At 52.0% G+C, this 17,539-nt stretch overlaps 2 protein-coding genes across 9 annotated transcripts; both read right to left on the bottom strand.

Moving 5' to 3' along the window:
* Nucleotides 1-1,338: 1,338 nt before the first annotated feature.
* UQCRC1 (ubiquinol-cytochrome c reductase core protein 1) lies at nucleotides 1,339-10,085 on the bottom strand. The gene is made up of 13 exons (XM_414356.8): nucleotides 9,986-10,085; nucleotides 9,536-9,676; nucleotides 8,970-9,056; nucleotides 7,857-7,986; nucleotides 6,858-7,056; nucleotides 6,339-6,418; nucleotides 6,113-6,228; nucleotides 5,584-5,727; nucleotides 4,694-4,854; nucleotides 3,601-3,686; nucleotides 3,047-3,135; nucleotides 2,425-2,500; nucleotides 1,339-1,561 (listed from the first exon to the last, which is right to left on the bottom strand). Exons 1-13 carry the CDS (start codon nucleotides 10,046-10,048, stop codon nucleotides 1,497-1,499), a joined length of 1,437 nt encoding a protein of 478 aa, XP_414356.5. The 5' UTR covers nucleotides 10,049-10,085; the 3' UTR covers nucleotides 1,339-1,496.
* Nucleotides 10,086-10,452: 367 nt separating this feature from the next.
* SLC26A6 (solute carrier family 26 member 6) lies at nucleotides 10,453-16,869 on the bottom strand. 8 transcript variants are annotated; one of them, XM_046899901.1, is made up of 21 exons: nucleotides 16,831-16,869; nucleotides 16,097-16,156; nucleotides 15,814-15,969; nucleotides 15,555-15,694; nucleotides 15,342-15,452; nucleotides 14,886-15,061; nucleotides 14,638-14,802; nucleotides 14,341-14,493; nucleotides 14,050-14,132; nucleotides 13,808-13,955; nucleotides 13,596-13,709; nucleotides 13,381-13,458; nucleotides 13,099-13,194; nucleotides 12,893-12,999; nucleotides 12,625-12,694; nucleotides 12,383-12,475; nucleotides 12,081-12,185; nucleotides 11,376-11,561; nucleotides 11,234-11,288; nucleotides 10,812-10,933; nucleotides 10,454-10,733 (listed from the first exon to the last, which is right to left on the bottom strand). In XM_046899901.1, the coding sequence occupies exons 3-21, from the start codon at nucleotides 15,948-15,950 to the stop codon at nucleotides 10,710-10,712; spliced, it is 2,163 nt and encodes a 720-aa protein (XP_046755857.1). In that variant the 5' UTR covers nucleotides 15,951-15,969; nucleotides 16,097-16,156; nucleotides 16,831-16,869; the 3' UTR covers nucleotides 10,454-10,709. The 8 variants fall into 8 exon arrangements, with proteins under 8 accessions (NP_001239183.1, XP_046755857.1, XP_046755856.1 ...); XM_046899900.1 differs by having other exon boundaries at nucleotides 16,546-16,857; NM_001252254.2 differs by lacking the exons at nucleotides 16,097-16,156; nucleotides 16,831-16,869 and adding an exon at nucleotides 16,167-16,211 and having other exon boundaries at nucleotides 10,453-10,733; nucleotides 11,376-11,575; nucleotides 12,053-12,185; nucleotides 14,886-15,115.
* Between the last annotated feature and the right edge of the window lie 670 nt (nucleotides 16,870-17,539).

The raw sequence follows: 17,539 nt of genomic DNA, 5'->3' as shown, positions 1-17,539 counted from the left end.
GCAGAGCCATTTACTGGTTCCACAAGGCGTAAGCGAGCTTGTTTAGCTTTGCAGCCCTCCGTGCACTTCTGACGAGCCAGAGCTTGCGATGGTAGTTAAATCCAAATTGCAGAGAGAACATTTAACAGTTTCAAACTTGCCTAGTATACGCAATGAGTTCAGACACACTGACTCCCTCATCAAGAATCCAGATTCAGCACAAATGATATAGTACACTGGATTAGTCTCAAGTGTAATGACTAACTCTTAGAAACTTGTACACTATTTTTAAATCCCACTTGTCAGGGCAGCACCTGGAAATTAAACGAGAACCCCCTGGGAGACCTATTCCAGAGACAAAAGTGAGAGGAGGACCTTGCAGCTTCCCAGTGTAAGCTAGTGCCACCTGGTGGGAAGCTGCCCTTCAAACCCTTTGCTCAGTTTCATCCTCTGCTTTCAGCTCTGTGTTCCAACTCCCCGAGGGCAAAATAAGGGAGCACCCACGTAGCTCTTCCAGCTAGTCAGACCTTGAGGTATCTTCCAGGTGTAGGACAGGTCATTCTATACTTCAGTATAGACAGGCGGGACTGTCTGGATGGATGGATGGTGGCTCATCAGTACGAGGAACACGCAGATTAAGGGCTCGCTGAGCTGGCCTACAGCAACCAAATCCTTAAAGATGACTGGCATCACATCCCACTATGGGCTCTTGACTCTTGAAAGGTATCTGTCTAGCAACAAACTCCAGCTCCGAGGAACGTCCTGACTCTGCTCAGCTACACTGAGACAGCATCAGGCAAGGCCAGGTTGATCACCTTCACCAATTAAAGCAGGTGGTGGGAACTCAGCTGGTCAGTTTTGCCTGAAACTGATCAAGGAGAGAGATTACACAAATTGCCCTTCCCAGAGAGGCAGCCAATCCAACAAAAGGGTAACAAACAGCAAGGACAGAAATGCTACCATCACAGCCCAGGGCCAGGAAGAAGCAGCCTTTCTGAAGATATATTCTGATCTCCTTGACAAACAGTAACGAGAGCACAGAGGTCCTCTTGGGCAAAGGCCCTTAATTCTCATTTCTACAAAGCAGGAATGCTATAACCCCTGTTTGACCACACGGCCACTTTACAGCACGGCCAGAGCTACATCCTGCAGCCAGCCTAAAGACAAGACTGCTGGCATGGCAGGACAGTGCCAGCTCAGGACAGAGTGAGGGGCTGCAGACAGACAAGTTTCTAGCACGAGCTCTGACAAACCAAGACTTACTGGTCCCATACTTCACCAGTTTGGTCACATCAACAATGCCAACACATGCGACCCAGCAAGACAGTCAGTGCCCAGCAGAACCAACTCTACGTAAGATATATTTGACATTTTTATTTATTATACATTTAACGCCAAGAAGACAGCCATGTCAATAGGACTCCTCCTTGTCCCAGTACACAAGACATTCAGAGCCACAGACAACTCTGGGAGCCCTGTCACAGCACATTCATTACTCCATCCAGCAGGGACACATCCTAAAAACGGATCCAGTACATGCCACTGCGGATACGGTTGTAATCCAACAGCTGTTCAATGGGACCTGAGTGAGCAGAACAAGAGTTAGTCACTGGAGCTGTAATTGAAATCACTGTGTGGTTTCCCACGGTTGTAAAGCAGATGGTGGCCACTGTGCTCATAATCCAGAGCAGCTACGTACAAAACCAGGTAACTACAGCTCAAACCCGAATCAGGAAAACTTGCAAATGCCATTTCCTGACTGAGAAACCATTGCTTTTTTTCCCCTCAGAATAGGTTCTTTGCTCATGTTCTTCCACAACACCCAGTGCAGCTTCACAAACAAGGATGAAAGAGAGGGAGCCACCAAATCATGGAGATTTTGGCTAATTCCTTCCAACTTCCTGCTTGAAAATCCTCTCCCTTCTGCACTGCTCTACTTTGCAGGCCCAGAGTAAGCAACTGTATGGAGGAGGGGAATCCACAACACAGGAAGGAGGAGGCAGCAGAGCTGAGCTGAGCTGCTCAGGCAGGTTTTCTGAGAGGAATTTATCCTTGGCCAGACAGACATGCCAGAGCAGCACAAGAGGACTGGGCCCCTTTGCTTCCCTTACATAAACCACCATGACCCCAGGGTAAGGACACCTGGCAGATGCCATTGGGCCCACACCCAGCTATGGGACTCCCAGCCTTAGTCATAGCTCCACATCAAGCAGAGGCGGGAGGATGGCCAGCAGCTCACTGTCAGTGCATCTCCATCACCTCCATGTTTGATCTCCTGGCAAACGTGCCTTGGCACACCTAACATTCAGAGGCAGGAGGGTAATAACAAAGAGCCACAGCAGTTAAGAGGCCAAAACAGATGTGTAAAAAGTGCCTGCACTTCGCTTCTGCTCAGCTCTTGATCAACCCATTTTTTGAGCTACCACGTACTGACTCGTCACTTACCAACTGCTGCAAGCGCTGGGCATTTGTCATAGATGTATTTACTGCATACATCCCTCACCATTCTTGCATCAACAGCCTAATGAGTAACAAACAAGCAATTAATGACCCTTCTGGAAGACTTAGATTTCTCAAGTTTGAAGTTACTAATGTTGTTACATATCAAGATAATTAAGAACATGCTGTTGGACCCATGGGGGCCATCCACACCAACTGTCCAGCCCTGGTCTGCAAGGATAGCTCATGTTCTACACAGTGCACTCCTCTGAGGGTACTGAAGACATGGCAGTCCAAAATTTGAAGCCTCCAAAGGGATATAACAGCTACAGAATTATACAAATTAGATGGTGGTCACCTCTAGAGAAACTGTTAAAGGAATTTCAAATTGGGCTGTTTAGCAAAGCTGTATGTCCTCTTGCTGGGATGGAGTGGATTTAGACACAAGGTCACAGGATACACTGAGTCTTTGCCAGTACTCTAATGTACTCCTACTCGTGCCCTGACTGCTTACATGCAGCATACCTAAGGAAGAAGTAAGCCCTGCATTACTGAGGCAAACTAAGGCCAGAAAAACGGCAGTGCCAAGCGTGCTCAGGACTCCCAAAGAAAACAAACAGATACCTACAGAAATCCTGGAATCCCATTCCTCCAGAGAGATACGGCGTCCATAATTTAAGAGATGGCTTCCAATTGTTTCACACACTGGAGTAGTACCTAGATGTTGAAGATACTGTCAGCAAAGTTGAACAGTTTCCCAAATTTCACAGCCTGATCATCAGCCAAAGCAGACAACTCTAGCCATTAACCAGGTTCTAATGAAGTCACAGTAATCACGCTAAGCAGCTTCAGCAGGAATTAAGCAATGCAAACATTCTTCCTGATCTCTAAAGAGCTACTGCCAAGGCAGACCTGCTTGAAGGTTTAAATTCCAAATTCACCACACAGTATGTATGTATCATACACTTGCAGCAGGAAAACGACAACAAGTTTACAGTCAGAGCTAGCCTGTAGCACAACAGGCTGTGATCAGCTACTTTGAAACCATGGAAGGAGAAGAGAAGGAGAAAGGGAGTTTTGTCCAGCACCTGCCAATAGTGCTGTAACATATCTAGCAGAGCTCCCACTCCCCACTAGAGATGCAAACCCGCTGAGCTTTTAATTCTATAAACCAGAACATACCATCTAGCTGAGCCACCATGGCACTTCGTAGATGGTTCTTGGCTCTCTTCACCTCTGACTCCGTGGTGCTAGTGCACAAACGCATCCTGCAAAAGATATAGGAAGACCACCAAAGCTCTTAGAGGCGTTTGCTTATTCAGACAGAAAGCACATTCTTCCCTTTCCCAAGTCTGCAGAAATATGCTATTAACATCACTTGTGTTGCAGGCCTGAGATTCATTCCTGACCACCATAGTGTAGCTAAGAAATAGAGAGCAATGAACAGCAGGAGGCAAGTGAAAGAGCTGATGCTGATAGGCAGGGAATATCAGCCAACAGTTTACATGCTGAGTTGCACTCACAAAGGTCTAAGCAGCTCTGGTGTCGACTCTAGCTTTCCTATCAGGCACAGCAGCAAGAGGTCTGTGGTATGCTATCACAAGAGAAGGCAGGCGTGTCAGCTATTCCCACACATGCCAAGCTGCTATGGAAACTGATGGTGAAAGAATAAGACAGTTATACAGAGTCTGTTTGGACTCCAGCTGCTAAATCCCTTCCTCCCCTGCCAACCGCAATGTCTCTGGGGCAAGGGCTAACTCCATCTGCTCCATTCACAGCACAGCATGGCTCTGAAGCTCAGATGCAACCTTGAACCATTAATGGCACATACATATACAGAGTGAGACCAACAGAAGGCTCCAAATGCTGGCATGACTCCAGCAGCAGGGCATGTGTCAGTAACAACACAGCCGTTTGGAAGACATGAACTGTCTGCTTTGCCCAAGCTTAGCAAGACAGCAGATACATGTCTTTTGTACCTAGGAGAGCCTTGTCTTTAAGGAATGGTCTCGCTTGCACAGAAAGAGCCAAAGCGTCAGCGCTGATGTGTGGAAGCTGTGAGCCAAAGACCTGAAGAACCCGAAGGGATTAAAATCCTCAAAAGCCATCCTGACACAGTTACAGAAACCACTGACAGGATCACATAACCAGAATGCAAGTTACTGAGGCATTCATGCAGAGATGCATCACTCCGAAGGCCAGACACGACCTCCACCAGCTTACTCTCCCACGAGGTCAGAACTTGAACAGAAGCTTTTGCCACAGTTGTACTTACCACTCGCCCTGAGCACAAAACATCATATCATCTATGGACAGAGGATCAGCAACAAAATGAAAACCAAAGAGGCCAGTATCGGAGTAGGAGGTGTTGAACGTCTGGAAGCTGTGGCAGAGTTTATGCTCCACAGCAAGCGCAGCTAGTCTGCTGGACAGGTGCTGTAAGGAAGGAGATGCCATCAACCATTTCAACCGGACAGCCTCCTCAGAACTCAAATTCTTTCCCCCTGAGCTGTTTTCACAAAGACCGCAGACAAGACAGAGTGTAACACTTTTCAAAGGAGAGCTTAATTTAGGCCCTACATGTGGGCAACAGATGAGAGTCACAGTTGGAAAAGCCAAACACAACGGCCTAGGAGTCCATACAGCAAAATCTTTTCCCTTCCCAGCAGCAGATGAGGAACTGGTACATATACTGCTATAGAAGTGGAGAAAATGGCAAGTACAAGGTTTCCCAGTAGCAGGTGTTAGCACAGACAAGGGGTTAGCAGTCAGGACAAATTATAGACAAGAAAGGATGTAGTACTGGGGCTTTATACAAGTTCCAACTGCTTTGTATCTGCAAGACAGGCTTGCATCATGAGACTACAGATTACTCTGTTCTGTTCCCACCATTGAACAGTCAGGTCACGAAGGCAGGAAAAGCTGCTGAGAATTAATCACGTGAACTTCTTCCAAACATAGCAGAAAAGGCTCAAATCATCTCCTAGCATCACATCTTAAGAACTATCCCCAGTTAGCCTCAATTACACTTCTGTTTTCCATATCTCTGACCACAGCTGGAAGCTAAACAGAACAGCCTCCCATAAAGCACTTTCATCTGGAGGCTCCGTACTATTTTGCAGAAAAGGCTCCAGGCTCTCCCTATCACATTCCCAGGTCTCTTACCTTGCCACCTCCAAATGTGCGGTCATAGCGTCCAATGATAGCATTAGCCACATGGAGGACAACATTGTCAGGATCAGCCCATCCTGGCCCCTCCACAGCAAGAGCAACATGGGCAACAGGCAGAGCATCGTCTCTGGCACGGATCTAGGAAGCCACCAAGGAACAGGGAAGAGCTGACTGAGCATGGTGATTCTGTCCGCAGTCTGCTGCAATGCCAAGCTGACAAACTGGAGAACTTAATATTATCCCAGTGAAATAAAATTGCCTCAGGCTCTATTGAGGACAAATCACTTGCTCTCATGAAGTATTTCCATTAGGTGATGTGAGCAACAGCCTCCCATTCTTACCGGACTTTGTTTCCATCTAAAAGCCAACACATTGTGGCATAAAGACTAAGGAACAGAACATGGGAACACTACCAACATGCTGTGCTATCAGCTTCTGAACAGAAGCAACTACAGCTAGTCTCATATTCATTCAACAGTTCAGCAACAGCTGCTTATTTTGACTGGAACCAAAACAACTTTACCTCACTCCCTGTGAAACGACAGCGTGGCAGAATAGGCACAGCATCCTCTTTGTACGTAAAGGACACCCCACTGAAGTGCTGCCTAGCTGCATCTACCAGTTCCTTGTGAGAAATACCTGGCAATAAGGGAAGTTTACAGAGCTCCATTTAACAAAATCATCTTATTTCACATTAGCGACACATGTCAGGGGGTTGATCACCAGAGCTTCAAGAATCCAGGGCTTACCTCCAGCAGCTGCCAGGACCATACGAGGTGCCTTGAAGTGAGTATCAATATATGAAGCTAGGTCTGCTCGAGTCAGATGCCTAGAAAGCACAAAGAGATGCCTAATGTATCAGCTTCTCAAGAGTTCAAATGCAGACTAGAGTATCAACCCTTGATCACAGGGAAACCAACACTCTAACAGGTGTGTATGCTTGAAGCCTCCACTTTAATGAGTGCCACTGGCTCTCAATGCCTCTAAGGGTGTCAAACCAACAAATATGGGAAAAGGTTTAGCCAAGCCCTACCAGCATCAGATCTTGCACGAAGACTGATCCTAGAGAAGAACAAGTGCAGCGTTACACATTTACCAGCATCATGATGGAAAACACAGTCAAGACATAAGAAGCCCATAAGCACGTATCACCTCCACATACAGTCTCACTTATGCCTTGCATACACTCCGACTGGTTTTCTTGCAGGAGTTATGCACCCCAAGGACTGAACCCACAAGCTATATAGTGCAACCAGTCTATTGCTTACTTGATGTTCTCCGTGGTCCCCTCAACGGTGCGGGCCAGTGCAGTGCCCTGGAAAGCAGTGGCATGAAGGTAATCAAAGGTAACGTTTGTCATGTCATTGTCCATTTCTTTCAGCTCCTGAAGGATGACACCACGCTCCTTCTCGATCTGAGACTCCTCCAGCGCACAGTTCTGCACAACGTCAGCCAGAAGCTCTACCACTGCAACATATTTGCTACATTAGTAGTCTTGCTGCCTGACTGCTACCCAACACTGTTGAAAGGAGAAAAGACAGACAAGGCAGCAGGGATACAGCAAGAGTGGAAATAAACTGTGCTAGGGTAGTGGCACAACACGACATACCCATTCCCACAGCATCAGAGAGGGACAAATAACACAGTTTTAGTATGAAGAAATCTCTAAATCAGCTTGCCAAGCATCTGTGATCGTTTACCATTGCCAGCAGAAAGTTGGCAGAAGGTAACAAACACAGAAGGTGATGCATGCCAGAAACAAGGTACTGTTGCAGAAACAAACTGAATTCTTGTGGAGAGCTTGCAATGTCTATGGCATGGTCCACATCTACAGCAGGATTGAGTCACAACAATAGCTCTGACTCAAACCACCTCCTCTGGACAGAAGTGGCCCAAACAGGAGCTTGCACATAGAAGGTAGCACATAGCATATATGCAACATCCACAACAGTGGCACTGAGCACTTCTGACACAGTAGCTGTTGCTGACCTCATTTTCTTAGCTCCATAAAGCAACTACACACTACTGAATCCCTCCCCCTGCCTTCTGGCAATACAGCACAGCCTGAAAAAAAGGTTTGCAAAGCTGCTTTTAGGTACCAGTGAGCTTGCAGCCTTAAAGCACCATTTCTTGGTAGTGCTCCCTCCAACTGCCAAATACCATCTTCAACTTACTGCTCAGCAACAACCTCATTCCCTGGCCAATTGCTAAAAAGTATACTAGTAGGGGAGAAACACCTGCTTTTTTTCCACCACTGGCCATCCTACCTTTCGGCATGTCCTTGGACAAGGCTTTTATGTAAAAGGCAGTCTGCTCACGTGAGGTGTACCCATTAAAGTGAGCTCCCATACTCTCCACCTCCTTCTCAAAGGCAGCACAAGGACGCTTCTTTGTGCCCTAGAAGTATGCAGAAATACACAAATAGTGAATAGTTTTCCTGCATAGCTGAAATAAAGCAGTAAAAAGAACAATAAAAAACTTATGCAATAAAACCTGTCACTTAGATTTGTAAAAAAAACAAGAACTGGTGCAGAAAGCAAAATATTTAGCACTTGGCTTACTTAGTATAGCTAAAAAATGGCTGAAATGTATTTTGAAATGCCAAACAAAACCCAAACGGAAGGAGAAGATGTAAGCTGAAGTACAACAGCGGCTGAAGATCATATCAGTGTAAGTAATCAAGGACAAGTCACCACTAAAAACAGGAAGCAGGTTTCTAGTCATTTAACTGGTAACATTTGGAAGATACTGGAATAGGAGCAGGAAATCACTTCTGAAATAGAGCTCATCCTTAAGTAGCAAAACAGATACTGCAGCGACATGGGCTGGGCTTATGTCAACAAGTCCCAGGCTCAGATGCCTTTTGTCCTAGGCCTGTTCAGCAGAAACAGTAAGAGCAAAGCAAGAGATGCAGTCTCCAAATTTCACTGACCCACTAACAAATCCAAAAATAAACAAATGGTTATAAGGAAATGCTGTATTCAGCTTTGCCTACTACCCTGGGGAAACATGCTTCATTGTGGTTTTATAAGTGTGTTATATTAAGCTGGGATAGTAAGTAATCACAGCATCAAAGAATCAGTTCAACTTACTACTCAAGATTTTTTTTTCCTTTAAAAGGAAAAATACCAACTAGTAGATAGTAGCCTTTATTCACATATGCAAGTTGTCCCACATTCAAACAAAGAACACCATACAGACCAGATGCCTTTTAAAGTTTATTTTTATGCTACGTGCAAAGCCTCTGGGATTCAGATGTACTGATTTTGTGTCACACCTACACCTCTTTTAATACCTGCAGCCTCCAAAGCAAGAACTAACATGTCGGTGAACGTCTGGAACATTGTCTCCATGCAGCCTTATGCCAGACCCAGTCTTACCTTAAATGCCAGATGTTCCACGAAATAACCAGCCCCATTGTTCTTCTCATTCTCATAGCGGCTCCCCGCCCCAATCCACACACCCACCTAACAGCAAAGATATCAAGCACACGTATTAGAAAATAAACAAGCAGACAGTACGTTCAAGACTCATACCATAAGTGTAACAGCAAGGAAAAGAAGTCTGCTTCAACAGTAGTTCCAAAAATAGGAACAAGCACCAGCAACTATTCCCAGTACGCATTCAAGCATTTAATGCAGCAGTTTCACAAAAACCATTGGCAGGTTTGCCAAAGATGAAACTACTTCTGGTCGGTTACTGCTTCCATGTGGGACTGCATCAATGCAAAAACTACAGAGCTCAGGAAACCGGTGCAGTGCAGAAGCTTGGCCAGACTCGTACAAAGGCAGGCTAGGCCCCCTGCTCCTACAGTTTGACTGAATAACAGAGAATTGGGTCAGTCCTCATCAAGCTTCAGTTCAAAGCCAGGTTTGTCACTATGGGAAGTCGGTGACAGTCTGGGCAAGGCTGACTATGCCGACTGCTCAATCTACCTGAGCCTTACCGTGCACGTTGGCTGGCTGGACTCCTCCGAGGCCACCCGCAGCCCGTTGTCCAGCGTGGTGACGTTTGTCTCAGGGATGTTCTGCAGCGTCTGCGCGTAGGTGGCGGCACCGCGGTTCCTCGTCAGAGGCAGCAGGGCCGCCTGAAACAAAGGCTCTCAGCACCAACCAACACCTCTCCCCTGCCTCACAGTCCTCCAGCACACAGACAGCTGTGCACACCGCCGGGCCAGGCCGGTGAGACCGGCCCTGTCGCACCCATCCCGAGCAGCTCCCACCCCCAGCAGCTCCCGTCCGCCCCTCGCGGCCCACCCGCCCCGGTGACCTTCCGGGCCGAGATACGGGCCGGGTCCCGCCACTCCGCCGCACAGCGCAGCCGAGCTGCCCGCCCAGCCATCCTTCCCAGCCCCCAGCCGCCCCGCCGCTGCCCCACTGTCGCCACAGCGACTCACGCAGGGACGCGGGCCCCGCAGCAAGACCCGCCCGGCCGCCCGGCACACGGAGGACGCCGCCATCTTGTCCCTACAGCGACCGAGCGGGCTGCAGCGCGCCTGCGCGAAACAGGAGGCGGAAGGACGCAGCTGAGGGGCGGGGAGGCGCATGAGCAAAGTGCTCAGTAGCTCGGGGCGGAGAAGCGCATGCGCACGGGGACAGATCGCTTATCCTCGGTGCGGCGCCGCCTTGTGGCGGGAGGGCGCGATGACGGAAAGGGTTTGGAGCCGGGCCCGGTCACCGGCATAGGGTCACCGGCATAGGGTCACCGGCACACGGACGGGACCCCCGGCTTGTCCCCGTGCCCGGTGTAGGTCTAGACGACGGCAAGGGAGACACGATGGCTGCAGTGAGCCTGGGGCCGCCCACAGGGAGCGGCGGGCCACAGCCGGTGCAGCGGCGCCGCCGTTTGCACAGATGAGGCCTGATGGGCTGAGGACGCCTTTATTGAGGAAACCGCGCTGTGATGGAGCCGTAGTGCTCTTCGGGCCCTCGCCGTGGTGACAGCCCGCTGCCGGCAGCAGAGCCTCTCCGCTGCTGGGGCTCCTGGCCTCGCCCCAAGCGTGGGGCAGGCCGGCTCCAAGCACCCCACACTGTCCCACAGAAGCTCCAGGCCCCGGGCGGGGAGGTGGAGAAGCCCTCCCAGCAGCACGGCCCTGCTCCTCGCTTGTGTCTTCTGCAGGGCTACATTTTGGTGCTGAGGTTCTCCTAAGGGGGCAAAGAAGAAAGTCAGCTTGGCTGTCCCACAGCGCGGTGGCAGTGGGGATGGCGAGGCTGGGTGCTTACCGAGGCTGGGCATGTCCTGCCATTGAGGTGGAGCACGGCATCGTTCACCGAGGGGAAGAAGCAGTGCTTGGTGATGGTTGAGCTGAAGAAGTTGCCTCGCTCCAGCTGGGCAAAAACAGACGCTGCACAGAGGGAGAAGCATGTGAAGCTATGGCACCTGGCCCACCCCCATGTGCTCCAAAGGACGCCCGGGACATCACTGGACAGCCAGTATCACAGAGTTCACATTGAGACCCCAGAGCAATGTGCAGCCAGTGGGGACCACCTGGCACCCCATGATGTGGCTCTGCAACTGCTCTCCTCTGGGGAAAACCTGGGGTAGGGGACACCACAGAGGGCACAGAAGCCCCATGGCCAGCAGCTATGTCCCACAGGGGTAGCTATTCCCTGCAGAGGCTGATAGCTCTGTGGTTTCTCCTCACCTGGGCAGCTGGCAACAAAGACATCCACTTCTATTTCATGGAAATCCTTGAAGATCTGCAAATGGTAAAAGTCGTGTCAGGAAAAAGGGATGAACAGCTGCCATCTGGCTGTCCTGCACCTGCACCACCCCCGATCTCTTACGTTCTTCAGGATTTTGATGGAGACTGTGTCCACGAAGTTGACGGGGCTGAAATCCAGGATGACAGCATGGAAGTTGGGCTGGGGCAGTCCCAGGGAGCGCAGGGTGGGTTCAGGAGGTGTGCCACCCTCTTCCCCACTCAGCTCAATCACCGCAACACCTGGCCCGTTGCACTCAGCGTCTGTGTCCTGTGGGGAGACCCCTTCACCATGTGGGTGCTGGTGGCACTCTGCAGGGCAGCGTCCCCCCAGGACCCTGGATTTGTCCTGCCCTATAGCACACTGGGGTTTAGAGGGGCTCTAGTTGTGTTATGGTGGTGGATGTGCCAGGAGTGAGCTCTTTGCTTACACCCAAGTCCCACTTCTAGGTTCTTTCCAGGTCACCTTGTGAGCTCTCCCCAGTGACTGGAACTGACCTCATTAGACTCCTCTCCCCAGTCAGCCTTTGCTCTCACTCTTCATTTTGATGATTAACTTGCCCCAGACTATGAATGACTCACCAGCTCCCCCACCTAATCATTAATGACTGCAGCCTCCTCCACTGACGTTAAAGGTGATACTGGTAACACAGATGCATGCCAGTGCCTCTCCCTGTGTGGTGGCCATGGGCCAACTGGGAGCCCCATGGGCTGCCTAGCATGGGCAGAAAGCTAGGACCAGGCAGGGAAGTGAAGTGGGACAGCATGAGAGGGGTGTGCTGGGAAGTACCTTTTTCCTCTTTGCCTTCTCCTTCTGTGCTTTCTTCTGCTGTTTCTTCAGTTTCTTGAGTGCCTTCTTCTTCTTCTCAATCAGGCGATCCACATTGATGCCGCTCTGCAAACCCATACAGCCCCATGGCCATGGTGTCACGAAGTGGGGCAGAGCCTAGGGGGCTCAGTGATGCCATGGAAGTATGGGACACCATGTTGCTGTTAAGCCAGCCTTGATGTCCATGACCACATTTCCTCTGACAGTGCACAGGGACGTGGGCGTTGTACCCTGCCTGCTGTGCTCAGGGCAGATTTTCCTACCTTCTTCTTCAGTGCATCGGAGTACATCTCCACGTTGGCAAAATAGATGGTGGAGGAGGAGCGGAAGATCTTTATTCCAGGGACCTCCTGTGCCTGGGGGTGGATGGAGAGGGTGTGCTACCCTGTAGACAGAGATGTGCCCCTTCTTGCCCTCCCTTAAAATGCCCTGTGGGTGCTCCTAACCGCTCCCACCTCCTGTGGGTGCCTCTTCTCCCACCACGCCAGCACCGCAGTGCTTTTACCTTCTCATATTCAGCCACATCCTTGTAGACATCTGTGTCGGTGACACGCCCCAGGATGGAATAGTGGGGACTGTGGGGAGAAGAGCAACAGGCTGTTCCTGTGGGCTTCCTCTGCCCTTGGAAAACAGTACCAGGTCCCCAACACTTAACTCCCCTGCAGCCCCGCACTAGGGACATCCTAGTGCCAACCCAGGAGTTAGTACAAATGTCTGTGCTGTTCCCAAGGACCACATCTCCCTTGTACCCAGCCCAGCCTGAGGGTACTCACAGCTGGGTCCGGAAGATGACAGTGAGCAATGCAAAGGCCACTGAGGCTCCCAGGCCAATGTCCAGGTTCAGCAAGAGGGTGGCTACGAATGTCACCACCCAGATCATCTAGAGAGGGCACAGTCAGCTGTGGCAGGGCCTATTCCCATGGCACCATAAGCCCTGGGGAGGGTTGAGGAACTCTCTCAGGGCCAATCAGTGACATACCAGGTCCACACGGTTGGACTTCCAGAGTGTGCGGAAGTCTGTGAACTGCTTGAACATGCCCTTGAGGTTGATGATGATGATGGCAGACAAAATGGCCTACAAGAGAAGTCTGCATCCATGAAGGTGCCAAGGGCACATCTTGGGGGGGCACTTGGCTGTGCCCAACATCCAAGGCTGCCTCCAGTCACTTCCCACCCCAAATAGAGCATCCCCCCCTGTGCTGCCTTGATACTGGATGTGCAGGACTGGGAAGTGACATGGAGGCTGTGGGACTGGCTGCACCTTGGGCAGGTCATGGAAGAGCTCTCCAATCTTCAGGATGGTTACCAGGATGACCAGGGATGAGATGACACCAGCCACCTGAGGGGAGAGATGGAGGCCAGGTTGAACCTGGATGTTCTCCTTGCCCTGGCTCATGTCTCCCCATGTTGACACCTCAGCATAGGGATGTTGGGAGGGATTTTAGAGAGCAGAGGTAGGCAGTCACCCACACCCACCTGGCTGTTTCCCCCTGTGCTCTCCTGCACCAGGCTCCGTGACATAGAGCAGCTGATGGCAAAACACTGGAAGAAGCCCCCCAGGAAGTTGGAGAGGCCCAGAGCGATCAGCTCCTGCAAGGACAGAAAAGCAGTCAGGCAGCACCACGCATCCTGGGGCTGTAAGATGTGAAACAATACAGAGGAAGGGGCTGCATGTGTCAGAGCATCACCTGGTTGCTGTCCACTTTGTAGCCATGCTTCAGGGCAAAAATCTTACCCAGGGAGATGCAGATAGCATAACCCACCACAGCAATGGCGAAGGCATTACCCACCACCTGCCCAAAGTATCTGGTGTTAGGGACCACAGGCGGCTTCATCCTATGTCCAAGGCAGGAAGATGGGACTCAGGAAAGGGCCTCATAGGCAGCATGGTGCCCCAGCACAGCTGTCCTTGATACCCAGCCCCACTCACCCGCTGGGGATGTTGCCCACCACAGAGATGCCAAACTTGGAGTTCAGGTTGACACCATAGGATATGCCAGTGGAGATGATGATCTGTGGGGGTAGCTGGGTGAGGCAGGGCCTCCCTGCAGAAGCACACTTATGCAGGAGGACAAAGGGATGTGTGCCCTGGAGCCACCTTTGCGGAGGCACCCCGTCCCACCTCCCGTCACCCTGCAGAGCACAGGGGCATCTGTGGGTGATAGCACCTGCCCCAGGCCATGGCTGTGTCCCCTTGGGGAGCTGGGACAGCTCTGAGTACCGTGATGAGCTCGATGGGGATGGGCATGGGAAGCTTGGCAGAGAATTTGTGGTTGAGCTCCTTCACAATGAAGATGGCCACCATGGCAATGATGGCTGTAACCAAGGTGCCCACGTTGGTCTCCGGCAGTTTCTTGCAGATCTCAATGAAGGTCTGTAGGATGAAGGAGGGAAGGGTTCAGGAGAGAAAGCAGATAGATACCTTGCTGTTAGCTCTTTTGGGGGGACTCCACGTATCCTGTAGATGACGCTTTACCACATCTGGGGATTCCAGGGTGTCAGTGAGCCCCTCACTCACCACAAACAATGAGAGTGGCCCTGAGTGCTCGCCTACGGAGACCCCAAAGACGTTCTTGAGCTGAGAGATGAGGACGTGCACAGAGGCAGCAGTAGTGTAGCCACGCACCAGTGGGTCTGAGAGGTAGGTCACCACAAAGCCAAACTGCAGCAGGCCCAGGGCCACCTGGAAGGAAAGGTGACAGGAGGAGGTCCCACAGCTGGTGGGCAGGGGGACACCACAGCCACAAGTCCCTGCTAGGTCCTTACCTGGAAGATTCCTGTCAGTACTGTGATGGTGGCTACCAGCTCTACCCTGGCAGCGTCCCGCTGTGCCTCATTGACTACTGTAACATTGGTGCCATTGACAAACTCCAGAAAGTCATCACTGGGCACCAATGAGTCCGTCAGGCTGCCAATCATGACAGATATGACAGCGAAGGGACCTGGGAACACGCAGGAAAGAAGTCCAAGGTGAGCACTTGGCATCCAGCTGGGACCTCTCTGAGAAAGTAGGCACCTGGCCACTTGGTTGGTGTGCCCATGGCACTTCGGCTCTGGTTTGGCCAACTGCCTTCTTGGTGGGGTAAAGTGAAGGCAGAAGAATGGCCCCTCCACCCACTTGCTCATTGACATGGCAACGCTGTGCCATAGGTAAAGTCTCATCCCTCTCATTCTCTCTCCCTCCCCTCCATTCCCTTGGCAGCACACAGTCCCTCGGCTCACCCACGGAGTTGTGTCTGGACGTCCCGAAGAAGAAGTAGAGGAAGACGGGGTAGAAGGAGGAGTAGAGGCCAGTGACAGGTGGCAGCCCAGCAAGCAGTGCATAGGCAAGCCCTGGGCACAGCAGAGCAGGGAGAAATGTTATGGATGGATGAGCCATGGCCCTCACCCATTGGGAAACTCAGGCAGGGCACGGCGTGGGGGCACATCACTCACCCTGGGGCAGGTGCATGATGCCCACACTGAAGCCTGAGGCAATGTCCCCAAGCAGCCAGTCCTTCACTGGGTAGCGGGGCAGCCAGCGCAGGACAGGTATGAAGCGGAAGAGCAGGGACTTGGCGGTGGAGGCTGAGCATCTGCCGGGGAAGGAGTGGGAGCCGGGGCTGAACATAGGGGCACCAGGGCTGCTGGACAGCAGAGGAACCCAGAGATGCAGCCCTGCAGGGAGCACCCAGCTCTATTCCCCCAGCCCTACCTTGCCTTCCGGAGATAGTCGCGTGTTGAGGTCTTGCTGGGAGGCTTCCTCTGTCCCAGCTCCTCCAGGTCAGCCTCACTCAGAACTTCACTGTGGGGCTGCCCGGGCCGGCGGCTCAGCACCATCTCTGCCGCCATGGCCCCCAGCTCTGCTGCACTGCAGGCAGATGAGAGATGGCTCAGCCGCACCCTGGGAGCCGGGCAAGGGGCAGGGAGGGTGCCAAGGCCACAGCAAGCGATGCCTTGAAGGCGGTGCCAGATTGCATTGAGTCCAATCCATCCACCTCTGTAGGATAGCCTTGGTGCTGACCACCTTTTTGCTCCATCCAGCCCAGCCGAGCACCCTATACGTACCGCAGCACATACAGGGCAGCAGGCCAGCACTGCTGCAGAGCAAAGCCCCAGCCAGCCCCGTAGCCTTTCCTGCAGACTTTGTCCCTTTACACATGAGGGGAGCAGGAATTTCAACCCTTGGTGAGTGTCAGAGGCTCACCGGTGCCCCAGCCCCCTGCACTGCAGAGCAAGGACTCAGCCACGGGCACAGAGGTATGGGGTAGGGATGGGTTCATCTGCACAGCCAGACTGAGATGTCTCTACAGCCCAACAGCCCTGTCCTGCTTGTGCCAAGGTGCCTCCATTTCTAGGTTGCTCGCCCACTTGCAGCCAGATACACGAGTTGCTCACGGGATGCCCAGAGAAGCTTAAGCCCCTGTATCTCCCCCAGCCCACTTACCTGCTGCACCCACACCGGTTGGGTGCTGCCAGTTGGGCACGCGCTCTGCTCCCTCCTATTAATACCTGCCTGTGATCTTTGAGACACCCGTCCCTCCCTTCTGCCCTCCCTCCCACCTTGCCAAGGAGCTGCTAGATTCCTGGGAAGCCAGCACTCCCGTCACTGAGACTCCTGGGGGCACCCCTTTAGCCCCACCACGTCCCGGAGCAAGAACTATGGCCTGGACAGCAGTGCCCCTGACCAGGGCACCCAGGGTACTTTCCTTGTGCTGCAGCCCCTGCTTACCTGCTGGAAATGGGTGTGCTGTGCCCTGTGGACTGCCCCACTTTTCCCCAGCGTGCATAGACCTGGCCGTTATCTTGTTCCAAAGTTCCCCGTCGGGCACCATCGAACTCTTTCACACCTTCCTGCGCTCCAACACTATCTGCTATTGCCGTTATTTCTGGAGTGTTTCCAATCTATGCCTGGCCCGGATGCGCAGTAGAAATGCAGCCAGCCATGGGTTGGGCTAGCTGGTCCCAAACCCATGCAGTGTGAAGCCAGCAGGCAGGGCACAGTAGGAACTGGGGAGTCCCGGAAACTCTTCGTGGTGGGACAGGACTACAGTCTCCAGGGTCAAATCAGCCCGTTCCCATCCCATTCCACAGGCAGGGAATCAGCCCATGGCAATCGCACGTTCAGCATGACCCAGTCACCATGCAGACTGCTCATGTGGCTTTCAGCAGCAACAGCACCAAATACACACCCCTTAATCTCTGCAGCAACCCCACAGTAGCTCTCAGTGCCTGCTCACCTGTTGTCTCCACACTGATTATCTGCTCACCTGGCACTAAATAGGAGGCTGTCACAGGGCTCATCTAGTAGCAACTGATAGCACCAGATACCATTTACTGCCTGCTTATCATTCCAGTTGCTGGCCCCTGCCTGATACTGGCAAACCCAGTCCACCGCCACTGGGCCACCTGACCACAGCCCTGCCACCCAAGTGCTCTCA

The sequence above is a fragment of the Gallus gallus genome, chromosome 12 (assembly GCF_016699485.2).
Source record: "Gallus gallus isolate bGalGal1 chromosome 12, bGalGal1.mat.broiler.GRCg7b, whole genome shotgun sequence".
NCBI lineage: Eukaryota > Metazoa > Chordata > Aves > Galliformes > Phasianidae > Gallus > Gallus gallus.
The sequence above is the reverse complement of the archived record's forward strand: the minus strand, read 5'-3'. Positions and strand labels throughout refer to the sequence as shown.

Coding starts and splice junctions, on each gene's coding strand:
- SLC26A6 (XM_046899899.1), bottom strand. CDS start 16,260: ATGTGTAAAGGGACAAAGTCTGCAGGAAAGGCTACGGGGCTGGCTGGG. Junction 13,459..13,595: donor GCACAGGGGGAAACAGCCAG/GTGGGTGTGGGT, acceptor CTCTCCCCTCAG/GTGGCTGGTGTCATCTCATC. Junction 11,562..12,080: donor AGAAGGCAAAGAGGAAAAAG/GTACTTCCCAGC, acceptor GTCTCCCCACAG/GACACAGACGCTGAGTGCAA.
- UQCRC1 (XM_414356.8), bottom strand. CDS start 10,048: ATGGCGGCGTCCTCCGTGTGCCGGGCGGCCGGGCGGGTCTTGCTGCGG. Junction 6,419..6,857: donor GGGACCACGGAGAACATCAA/GTAAGCAATAGA, acceptor TGTGCTTTCTAG/GCATCTGACTCGAGCAGACC. Junction 2,501..3,046: donor AATGGGATTCCAGGATTTCT/GTAGGTATCTGT, acceptor GTTACTCATTAG/GCTGTTGATGCAAGAATGGT.